Source organism: Hippocampus comes, unplaced genomic scaffold (assembly GCF_001891065.2).
Source record: "Hippocampus comes isolate QL1 unplaced genomic scaffold, H_comes_QL1_v1.1 scaffold162, whole genome shotgun sequence".
Taxonomy (NCBI): Eukaryota; Metazoa; Chordata; class Actinopteri; order Syngnathiformes; family Syngnathidae; genus Hippocampus; species Hippocampus comes.
In genome coordinates this window covers 118700-131587 of record NW_017806279.1, presented here as the reverse complement: position 1 = coordinate 131587, position 12888 = coordinate 118700, and the positions used below count along the sequence as shown (strand labels likewise).

The 12888-nt window shown below is 44.3% G+C and overlaps 1 protein-coding gene across 1 annotated transcript in view; it reads right to left on the bottom strand.

Moving 5' to 3' along the window:
* LOC109508076 (ankyrin-1-like) overlaps nucleotides 1-12876 on the bottom strand; it is a 52682-nt gene extending 39806 nt beyond the window's left edge. The window contains exon 1 of the mRNA XM_019857912.1: nucleotides 12710-12876. Coding sequence (XP_019713471.1) covers nucleotides 12710-12835 — 126 coding nt within the window. The 5' untranslated portion in view covers nucleotides 12836-12876. The remainder of the gene's footprint in view (nucleotides 1-12709) is intronic.
* Between the last annotated feature and the right edge of the window lie 12 nt (nucleotides 12877-12888).

The following is a 12888-nucleotide window of genomic DNA, read 5'->3' as shown; positions in this document are numbered from 1 at the left end:
AAAACACGCGGCACCACAATTTGCCCTGCTGTCAACAGGCAGTCACGGGCGCTGACATATGCTACGCACAGCAGGATGTGAAGTCACTGCGCTGCTTTCAGCGTGGCGAGAATACAGCACAGGCAAAATGACATCACTGGGCTTCCATGAAGGAATGGAAACCCTTCCACGTACGCATAATTTACAAAGCAACAATCGACGATTGGGGTTTTGAGTTTCGATGGGGTTCTTGAAAGCCACAAGCAGAGCCCCCTGGAAGCACACCCGAGTCCCCGTGAAGATCACACGACAATTCAATAAACACATGGAAGTCTTCGATTACTTGCATCTGTTTTTAGTACATACCGGTAGCATGAATGAACCCTAAAAAAAAAAAAATCACATTGAGGCGTGTGTTTGTGTCTTTTCAGAAGTAGTAGTTTCGAGCCCGCCCCACTGAGGCTTGGCAGGTCATCGGTTCATCACATGGCGGACGAGGAGTCCCATCAGTAAGCAACATGTTGAGACATTTAAGGCTCAGGATGGGTTAATGTGGGATGAGGGAAGATTGGTGATCCTGAACAAATGGACGATGAATGAAGAGACAAGATACAAGACAAAAGAAACACAACAAAAAAACTTGAATTTTCTACAGTGTCAACACTAATGTTTCAGGAAGCTGAAGCCTATTCTAGATTTGGGACGAAAACAATGACAACGCTAGAGTGGTCGCCAGTCAATCACAGGGCGTCTACTGTAGAAAAAAAACAATCACACTCACATTCATAACATCACCGCTGAGTGGCAACTGAACCCCATGCTGCGTGCACACAAGTCAGGCGAGTGAACTACGACACCAAAAAAAGTGTCGAATCTTGTCTTGGTGGTAAGAAAAACAATCGCAAGTATGAAGAATGAGCAAATAACCTTGACATGTCACCTCAAGAGACTAATTGCACCGAATCCCACTGCTAGCTCCGATGGATTTCTCGAGGTGACAACAGCTCCCTGAGGTCCGTGCGATTTAGCACTCGGCAATAATCGCAAGGGATGTTTCAGCCCACAACGAGCCATTTATCCATGGGACAAACATTTCCAAGTGTGATATGAAGTCCAGGAAGAGTTAGAGCAAAAATAATAATGTAAAGCAGAATACCCAATTTTCAGATGACTTGATCTTGGCCACACAAACATGCACAAATATTTAAAAGACATACAGAAAAGTGATCATCCCAAAAGAGAGGCCCTTGCTTAATTTTCAGACTGACTAAAATCGATGATCAAGCACCAAACCGGCAATGGGGAAGCTAAAAAAATATAAGCCAGACAAGCTGACATATTACATTACCAGGAAGCCGCACTTCATTCAGAGGGACACCAATCAACCTCATCACTCAAATGCCTCTGATTCTTGTTGACTATACTCAACGCGTGACATTGAGATACGCAACTATGCACACCACATCCAAAAGCTGTCTCCATCCATTTTCTAAACCGGCCATCTTGTTCAGAGTCGCAAGTGAGCTACAATCTATCCTAGCTGACTTTGGGCAAAAGTCAAATTGTCATGATCCTGTACTGTTTGGTTTGTTTTTTTTTAGTCTCCAGCTGGAGGATGGGCGTTCCCTCACGAGTCGCACCTGTTCCTGAATCCGGCCTCGTTACTTCTCTCCTTCAGAAACCACGCTGACAATCGGATGTCGGATTATTAAGCCTTGCTCACGACTACGTCCTCAAGTGCTTCATATCTCTAGACATTCTCTGTATTTTTGCCTCATAGCCTTTGCTTAGTTTTTCGCAGTATTTTTGTCCTGTAAGTATTCTTGTTATGCATTCGTCCAGCGTCCTTCATTGTACTTTGTCAGTGTCGCATTTTTGTATTTAAATATATAAAAATATGTTTGTCCTCTTATCTCTGTCTACACTTGTGGAATCCTCAATGTGTCCGGAATCCTTCCGGACATATGACACAAATTACACCTTGGATGGGTCCTCAGTCAAATTCTCACCATCACAGAGTGAGGACTGAGGAAGTAGCCGTGCTTGCACCAAAGTCAGCGGACCACTCACTACGCCATCATTGAACAAAAAAACCAAGCATACACACCATATATTTTGCCGTGTTTAATGATGCCGGGGAAGTTAGTAGGAATAGCACGTACAAGGCATCTGCATCAGGCATAAAAAAATGTGGACTTCATAGACACTATTGCTCACACGCTGATCTTCCAGATGGAAGTGAGGAATGCGATTAGGCTGCGGAGACATGCTCCTGTTGCACTGCTAACCATGTCTACCGGCTGCACTTGCAAACTGGGACACAGCTTGTGGAAATAGAGCCCCTCAAAACACATTCGAAAGGCATTGACATAAAATTGGTGCAGTGCAGAGTGGGTTCAACATTCCACAAATGCAACCCCCTGCTGATGACAACGACATTCTGGGATATTTCAGGCTAAGATAGCGCACACGGGTTGTGTTCTCTAAATTAAGATAAAAGCAGGCTGTATTTTCCAGCACCTTCAAATTCAGACGGACCTGCCGTGCCGGTTACGTATTCAACCTTGAAATGTATTGAGACACTGCTCAGTACCACGACGACCATGGCCTTCTTTTTCTTATGGCACACCGTAAGAGTGTCCATCAAAACAACGCATTTTTTTCATGACCATTGGTGTCTTGAGAGAAGCGATCAAACATTGGCCACAGCAACCACAATTTGAGTATGTGGTGTGAATTGTAAGTAAGTGTCCTGACTTGGTCAAATACCCTTCTTGATGATATCCATCCATCCATCCATTCATTTTCTGATCCGCTTTATCCTCGCGAGGGTCACGGGGGGTGCTGGAGCCTATCACCGCCGTCTTCGGGCAGTAGCGGGGGACACCCTGAACCGGTTGCCAGCCAATCACAGGGCACACAGAGAGGAACAACCATCACAGTCACACCTAGGGACAATTTGGAGTGTTCAATCAACCTGCCATGCATGTTTTGGGAATGTGGGATGAAACCGGAGTACCCGGAGAAAACCCACACAGGCCCGGGGAGAACATGCAAACTCCACACAGGAAGGCCGGAGATGGAATCGAACCCGGTACCTCTGCACTGTGAGGTTGACGCGCTAACCACTCGACGACCGGGCCCCATTGACGACATCATGTGATGGAGGCTATGCACTGAGAGTCAACGATTCCAGGACAAGAGAGTGGATGCCGGGCATTTAAACCTGCAGAAGTTGCCTTAGCTTAAAGCTTTGTTTTTAACCCCTTCATGCACCCTGTAACATGATAATCTGTCCACTGTAGTAACCGCTGTCCCCGAAAGGGTTAAAATGTGGACCACGGGCAAATGAAAGGGCTTTTCCCTTCCACCGTAACGTCCCCAATGGAACTGCTGCTGCAATGGCAGCCACAAAGACTTTGTCAGTTACTTTATGAGCACGATTCATAGTCACAGATGCGAGCATAACAACTTAAAACTCGAGCAACAGTTCACGTATCTGCTCCACTGACTGCTTCAAGGATGCAACGCTCATGGCGCCACATTTCTCTACAAAACTGTGCTTCGTCTCCATTGGCCTCTGTGGTTGGTCCTTCCATAGACTGGCACTGAGGCCTTGATTTATTTACATTTCCATCTGTTGCTCAGAGTCTGTTAATTTCATGTTGCGTTCATGCAGATCTCATTATATTTTATTACAAACAGGCTGTTCCATTCAAACAGAGTTACATTTATTGTAATATTCGGCCTCTGCCTCTGTGGTTGGAGCAATAATGGATGCTTCCACTGGACCTGACCTGATTGTTTACCGAACAAATGGCCGCTCCGCTGTTTGTGCTTGCTTCACTTTTGGAAGGCAACGTAAAAGCTTTAACGGTGCAATATGTACTTTTCTTTCGAGTCATTTTCAGGTATGTTCTGCTGTCTTTTTGATACAGCACATGCCGTGACAGTAAAATAATAAATAATAAAAGATAGCTCCAGTTTCAGTGTATCTTATGTCAATGTTATATTAATAGCTTGTGCTTAATAACAGTTTTAGATGAAGGTGGAGGAATACAAGCGAGATAACAGATTGTCCAGTAAGAAAAATCCTCACAGGGCTAAATGTGCCCACCCAGCAGTAAATTAACATTTGCAAAAGATGGAGCACAAGCAAAACACCCATAACATTAATCAATGTTGTCAGTGGACACACACATGTGCAAATCATTTGAGATCAAACAGGCTTTATTGATGCTCATATTTGAAATTTAAAACATTTTTACGAAGAACGTGATCACTCTTTTTAGACGGGCCGGTATTTTGGGCATGACAGTGGCTATGCTGGAAGGAAATGACCCGGCTGACATGTTGTGACTCAACGTGAAGTGACTCATTTTGGCTGACAGCGACATGTTGGGGATTTGAGGCGTCAACACTTTTAATATTTTCTGATCCCTGCTTATACGGATGTTTCGCAAGAGTTTGCGGCGCGATAAATTGACGGTTTTAGTGTTACCCGCTGCCAAAAAAGCCTACTTTTGAACTTTATTGGGGGGTTAATCGGAGGCATATCAAACTGTAGTTGCACGTATTACAACTCACATACATGGTGAAAACGTTTTTAAATTATTTATCTTGGTCTCTTTTTTTAATATAATGATACCTGGGTTGTATTTTATTTATTTATTTATTTAAATATATCGATTGCACGTTTTTGTTATAACAGGTCCTGGCCACCAAGCCATTTTTACCGGGGGAGGACTGACAGTGTGAGAGGATCAAGAAGGAGAGGGGCTGACAAGCTTTGAGAGTCAACTCGGGAGAAGCACTGGTGATTGCTCAGAGCTGTCTCTTCTCGTCGTGATCACAGCCGGGGCTGATGCAAACACTGCAAAGTGACACCACAGAGGCAACGGCAGCTGGTAATGGCGATGTTGTATGTTGGAAAACTGCTGATGCTCTGTTTTGGTATTTTCTGTATTTTCGACAATGGGAATACAGTACGAGAGCTACTTGGGATTCTTATCCGCTGGGACGTCTTATCTACTTTTTATGAGTCCTCCTAATGAGAAAGAAGGTAATGTGTCATTGGCATAGCAGCCAGGCAACCGATGAAATGGCCTATCACTCAATAAATCAATCAATAACGGTCGACAGCATTGAATTAAACTATGCCCCGTGTTATGTCTGCACGGGGGCAATAAAAGTCACATTTGCCAGAGCACTTTCAGTTCATCGAGGACGTTTACATTTTTCAATTCAATTTTAGCTCATTCGAGACAAACGTACCCAACATAAGCTGCGGAGTGGGAGTCTTAAGACCTGGTACACATCAACTTCATCGCGCTGTTTTTTGTCCCAATTTTACCCCCTCCCGACCAAGGATAAGAAACACCAGACTACTCTTACGTTTTATCAGGCTGTCCTATAAGATTATCTTGTGGTCTGTGGTGTGTTAAAGAATGAAATTGTCCTGATGATTGGGTCAGAAACAGGTCGGATGGAAAATCTTCTCATATTCATTCATTTTCTAATCCGCTTTATCCTCACGAGGGCAGCTGGAGCCTATCCCTGCCGTCATCAGGTAGTAGGCGGGGGGCACCCTGAACCGGTTGCCAGCCAATCGCAGGACACACAGAGACGAACAATTATCCGCGCTCACACTCATACCTAGGGACAATTTGGAGTGTTCAATCAGCCTGCCATGCATGTTTTTGGAATGTGGGAGGAAATCGGAGTACCCGGAGAAAACCTACGCAGGCCCGGGGAGAACATGCAAACTCCACAAAGGGAGGCCGGAGCCGGGATCGGACCCATGACCTCTGCACTGTGAGGTCGACGTGCTAACCGCTGGTTCACCGGGCCGCCAATCTTCAAATATTTATGACCAAAAATCTTCATGTGTGGGGAAAGCTGACGTGATGCGAAAAGGAATGTCTCGATGGCAAGACGTATTTACCAAAACGAGTCCCTTTTTTTTTTTTTTTTTTTTGACAACATCCTCATTTTATGTTTCCTCAAAGAATGGAGTTTTCAGGAAAGCGTTAAAGCTAATTTTCAAACTTGATCCGGTGCAAAGCGGAACACAGCAGACATACATCATGGACCTTGATTATGTAGTCCATTCTTACTTGGGATATTTTATACCACTTTTTTTTTTTTTTGCCACAAGAGGAGCCGTCGCGAGTACTGATGCCTTGAAATAAGAACGGGTATCAATACTCGCCCATCCCTGATCCGAACTATTTAATTGCTTTCTATAGCAAATGTGGGATGGGTTTTTTTGTCCTCAACAAGACTGAACTGAATGACACTCAAAAAGATTTCAATAGGCCTTTACAAAGACCATCCTAAAAAAAAACAAAAAACAATCAAAACTTCACAAAATCTTTCATTTTTCGATCACAAGCTGCTCGCGTTATCATGTCCACTTTGTGCGATTGCGTCCGGGTGTGCCTGCGAGCTGCTGTTTCAGTGCATTAGTGGACTTCTGAAGGCCACACGACGCACACAGACCTTGAGCACCGCTAATTCCATTACATAATGCGCAGTTCCACTTCTAAGTGTGTATGTTCACCGTGTGTGCGACTATCGGTGTGCATGGCATGGTGCCAGTCGGTATCACTTTCCTTCTCCTTTATAATGATTCTTTGGAATTAACAGTGCTCGCTCATCCTGACTTTGCTAGTGACCCGTGATGAATCATTAGCACTGGCTACATCCTGTATCTGGGCCAATTATGTAAGTTAGATGTGTTTTCAAAGTTTTCTTTGAACATCGTTTATGGAATGTGATTTCAGCTGCAGCGGTTTAAGATGTAACCGGCGTCGAAATAAATCTGTGAGGTTGTCGTGCGTAGCTCAAGAAAGAAGCTTTTTTTTTCCCCCCACACCACCACTTCACATGTGTCTGTGTAATAAGGCAACCATTTAGATCAGCAGTCCCCAAACTTTTTTTGCCCCACGGACCAGTTTAATGTCAGACTATATTTTCAGGGACCAGCTTTTAAGGTGTGACGGATAAATATGACAAAATAATATGATATGAACTGCATGAAAAGTGTGGTATTTTCGAAACATAATAATAAACACGAATCATGACACAAGGAAAGTCCTATCTGGCCACAATGGTCAGGTCTGGTAATGTTTAAACGTGCCGACAAAATACGATACACCGCAAAATACGATACACCGCAAATACAAAGTGCATGAAAAATACGACTCACCATCGCTGCATATTATGCAGAGGGGGCTTGGTGAGTGGAAATCTCCCGTTGAGATACATCCATATTTTAAGTAGGAAACCCTGATACTGTCTATTAAATGTAGCTTTTTTTTTTTTTTTTTACTCATTTTGCCAGCTCCCGTGTTTCATTTTAGCGGTAACCTGTCACATGACCGAGAAGCGCGCCTTGACCTGCCGTCAAGAGTGACATGACACGTGTAACAGAAAATCCGGTAATTTTTCCAAAATAAAACATCTTTCCGATTCCAAAATAAATAAAACGGAAGTAATATAAGTTCATTCTTCTTTCTGTGCGGCCCGGTACCAAATGACCCATGGATCGGTATCGGTCCGCGGCCCGGTGGTTGGGGACAGCTGACTTAGATGGCTCATCGATATCAAGGCATGCCCTCGTCCGTCCCCTCATCCCTTCATCTTCTCGCAATGTGCAGTGTCGTCCTGTAGTCTCCACGGAGACATCAGTCATTTCGGACCGCCTGTCACCTGACCCTCGGGGTTTTATAATAAACGTTGCCGCAAGATTTACGTTTCCTAACCCTCCTGCGCTTGTGCCACAAGCTTGCCGCTGCTTGGCCTTGCGAGCAATGATGATGGACGCTCTGATTCGTGGATAGAGGGGCAGTCACATGAGATCACAACGATTGCAACATTTAGCAAAAGCGTCTTGTGCGTGGGCTTGTTCTCTCCGTTCTAAATTGTGCGACTGAAAGCAACGGTCATTAGCTTCTCGCAAATACAAATGTGTGCCGGAGCTGTGGCTTGATTTCTGAAACCTCTGAGTGATGGCTAGCGGAGTACGGTACATTAGCATATGTGCTTCCAGGAGGTCTGTCGCTTCGTTAATATTTGATACATTTTATTAATGATTTCATTCGACATAAAACGGTTCCTTTCATTCCAGTCGCACAAATGAAGTGATTTTACTGAGGAAGAATATCGGTTATTCCAATCATAAGAAATGAGCACGACGTCGTTAGCCTAACAGCACATTTGTCTCAGTCATTTAAAAATGATATAGACTACATTTGTTCTGACTCGTACACATTTGGGCTATGTCGGTGTCACAAAAGTGGCGCTCGATGCAAGCCGATGAGTACTCCTACCTTAAAAAAAAAATTGTTAATTGATTGCTGAGTTTCCTCACTGTCAAGCAAGGACATTTCTTCATCCCTAATCGAGGGAAGGAAGCTTTCTGCAAAACTACGCGATCGATCTTAATTAGACGTCATGCCTCACAAGTCTTCAAATTCACCCTGATGGGCCCCCGGGTCCGAGTCAACCATTCAAACTGTATTACAGTATTCAACATTTGTGCCATATTAATGACGCAACCTCAGAGAGATGAATGCGCAAAATGAAACCGATGATGTAAAAAAAAAAGTTGCGGGCCAACTGTAAAACGATGCTTATTGCTGGCCAACTGTAAAACGATGCTTATTGCTAGCATGATGACACAACAGAAAAAAAGATATGACTTACAAGTTAAAGTATTATTGGGGAGTTTCAGAGTAAAGGAGACGTTTACATACGCAAGTTAAACAGATAAATGTGTTATCATCCAACGCACAAAGCCACAATCCGAACAAATCATTTTGAAATGAGTCATCGGTTTGGTGTACAGATCCAAAATTTGTCCTGGCTAATCTCATCAACGGATGTGTTAAATGTCAGCAATCACACTCGTTTCCTGGAATCACATCAGCACATCGAGATACAGTCAGCATCAGATACAGTAACACGGAGGTGGTGTGTGTAGTCTGAGGTGCAGTGTAATCCTAGGCCGGCAGGCAAATATAGCCTATTGCCGCTTTGGGCCGGGCTGAGTGCCGCTCTGCTCTGCTCTGCTCCGCTCGACCTTGGCTCCATCCTGCCCTCCCTTTCCTCAAACTCTTCTCTTCACAAGGCACCGTCCTCCGACACTCTCATGCCATTTCTTCACGTTGCTTTCACAAACTATCCCTGTCACGTCGAGCTCTTTCGTGGAGATCCGATGTCTTTTTTTTTTTTTTTAATCTTGCACAGCAAAGAACTGATGCTAGATGAAACAACAACCATGCTAGCACAAACACAGCTTCACTGTTTTTTTTAGCATCGGAGAGCTTCTCATCTCAAGTCAATGTTGACGATAAGGATGCAGCGATCGAATATTTTGGCGTTCGGATATCATCGTACTGAAAATTTCTAGTGAATGATCGAGTATTTGGATGGGGAAAAAAATTGTTTTGTCAGAATCAGACACACACACACACACGCAAACACGCAAACACATCTTCACAAAGAGCACACACTATCCATTAGCAGAACTTCAACTCTATTGCATTAAGTGCATGACTCAAGGCTTGTGCAGAGCCGACGGCAACAAGACATTTGACAGATGACTTTATCCCGCGAACGAGAGACAACTGCAGGTGAACCCCCATTATTACTCCACATATAGCCATCATCGGCTGAGTATTCGGCAACCAGACTTTTCTTTCGGATGAGATTTCTAAAAGGTGAGACAGATGACACAAAAATGGTCCCTACGGAGGACGCACACACACACACACACACACACACACACACACACACACACACGACAGTATCCATCCATTTTACGAACCGCTTTATCCTCACGAGGGTCGCGGTGGGTGCTGGAGCCAATCCCAGCTGTCTTCGGGCAGTAAGTGGGGGACACCCTGAACCGGTTGCAAGCCAATCGCAGGACACACAGAGACGAACAACCAGACGCACTCACACTCATACCTAGGGACAATTTGGAGTGTTCAATCAGCCTGCCATGCATGTTTTTGGAATGTGGGAGGAAACCGGAGTACCCGGAGAAAACCCACGCAGGCTGGGGGAGAACATGCAAATTCCACACAGGGAGGCCGGAGCTGGAATTGAACCCGGTTCCTCTGCACTGTGAGGTCAACGTGCTAACCACTGGACCACCGGGCCGCACACAACAGTATTTCCAAAAAAAAAAAAAATTTTTAACGAATGTGGACAGTATGCATTCAAACTTAAAGTGAAAGTCCCACCATATTGTGTGACTGCAGTAGGTCCCCAAAATGAATTGTGATATTTATTGATTGATGGTAGATAGATCTACTTGCCTAAACGGAAAATTTGCAGTTGTACAGCAAGAACCTCGCCTCGCAGAGACTTGAGTGCTAATTAAACTCCTAATACGACGTTGGTGTACTGCCAATCCGGTGTTATGAGAACATTTTGCTTGAAACTGCCGTGGATGACCTTTGGACAAAGGGATTTGATTTAAAACAAGGTTACTGTCACTTGATTACTATCCTTAGCACCTCCTGATGCCTACTGTTTCGCTCTCTGTCTCACAATCGCCTTGAGGAAGAAGGAGAAAAAGACAATTAGCAAGAAGGTAAATAAAGCTACGGTTGAACGTGTTGGTCAACAAGGGCATGAAATAGGATGAGACAAAAGTTGATTTTGGTACTTGACATTTAAATGACTAAAACTTACTGTGTACTAGTTTTGTTATTTTTCGGAAACAAGATTTCGTTTGGCCAACATCCCAGATTCTAATACTGAACGCGTCCAAGAGACAACTGTAAAGACGTTTTGCTCTCGCGCTAACGACCAAACGGACTGAGCCTTATTCCGCATTTCGACTGTACAGCAATGCCACAGACACTTTACAAGCTTGACAAAGGAGGTACTTGGTATGGGAAGATAAACTGCTTTATTGCACACAGGTTGTTGTTTTGCCTCAAGGAAATAGCGAGCTTGCCCACAATAAGCACTTGTAAACCTTTTGCGTTTACCGCCGCGATATCTCTTTTACAAACTTATCTCCTTCATTCTCTCCCCCCCCCCCCTTCTTTTTGGAATAAGTTAGAAAACGCTGAAGGAAAAAAAAAAAATAATGGTCATCTTCAGACGCTCAGTTTAATAAGCTCCTGTGAGATTTACTGAGGTCTGTCGTGACGTCATGCACGCTGACGGTTGGACTTAGAGGAATAGTTCCCCTGATGGTTCCGCCGCACTTTAGATTTAGTATGCATCAAACTTACAAGTCAAAAACGTCAAACCCGGAAAGTCAATTCAAATGAGCTCTTTATCTTGCAACGGCAAAAAAAAAAAAAAAAAATAGGAGCCATAATCATCCAAATTCATCAAGCAAAAGTGGGGAAGAGGCAGGACTAAAATTCTGGAGCGGCATTATTTATGACGCCCAAGAAAGATGTCCTAAAAATTTAAAAGAGGTTACACAACATGCTTACCGCCTGTCTTCAACATACACACACACACACACACACACACACACACACACGCACACGCACACGCACACACAGTATGATAATTTGCCATCAATGTTGGACACAAAAGAACACAAATTCAACCCTCAGCTGTTCAGTGTGGCATCGAAGCTCACAAATCTGTTTCAGGACGTCGATCAACCTTAAATTTCAAAATAAAATGTCCTGTTGCATTAATGAAATTTGGAATAATTAGTTCCAGAGTTTCAACTTTTCTTCACTGTCCAGGCAGTGGTTCAGGTTCCATCTAAATTGTGTCTAGTTCGATGGGCTAACAGCGACCTGATTCGAATTTTGTCTTGTCAGGTGGGCTAGTTTAGTTGCTCCCCGTTTCGATGTACCACAGTAATGTCAACTGTATGGCAACATTGCGATAAAAAAAATCATGTATTTAGATTTTGGAGTGGAAAACCTATGAAGCCAGCTGCCACCACTTGTACTGAATACTTGTCATATCTTCTTCTACAGCGAACAGGATTTTTTTTTTTTTTTAAAGTTTGCCTTGCAATCCAACTGACAAGCATGCAATATATGAACTAGATTAAAATATGCAATATTCATTCTCATGAATCATTTTGGGGCTGCCAAGGTTGAGTGCACAGGCAGTACAAAGCTCATAAAATGTGCACCAAAAGGCATACCCAGCGTGTGAGAGTTTCAGCTACACTAGAGGAAGTGGGGAGGTTACATTTGAAATCGAAATTGTCATTTAATTCTTGACTACAATCGACAGCATGTCACTAAAATGTCACGAGGAGGTTCGAATTGCATCTCCAGTATCATCACCTTTCCCTCCATTTTGCACTGGCCCCGTTCAAGCAGAAGCAATGTGGGGAGAATGCCACGAAGCAAAAAAAAAAAAAAAAAAAACGCACTGAAGGGCATCAAACTACACTGGTATGAATTTGAGACGTGACTGCAATAAGATTTAACCCTGGACAACGCTTCAAGTGAGAGTTCCATGAAGGGAAAAGCCTTTCAGAGCCACACCTCCACTGTCAGAACAATCATACACCCGCACACACACACACACACACACACACACACACCTACACGCACACACCCAGCAGCTGAGGCCCTCGGACCAACTGGGTCATTATGCATGTGGAACTGCATGCTTGCTACCAGTCAAAAAGAAACGCACTGCCAGAACGACGGCTGACGATGACGAGAGTGCCTATACCGAGGCGACGCCGTCACCTGCCTCATCGGCGGAGACAACCTACCTTGCGCCTGCGATCCCTGGATCGGTTCCTCTTTTTGATCTTCTCCTCCTCCTTCTCCCGCTGCTCCTGGGCGGCGGCCTCGGCGAGGTCCTTGGTCTTGCGGAGCTGCTTGGCGGCTTGCGCCATGGTGCCACTGCTGCTGCTGCTACAGCTGCTGCTACACTGCTGCTGCTTCTGCT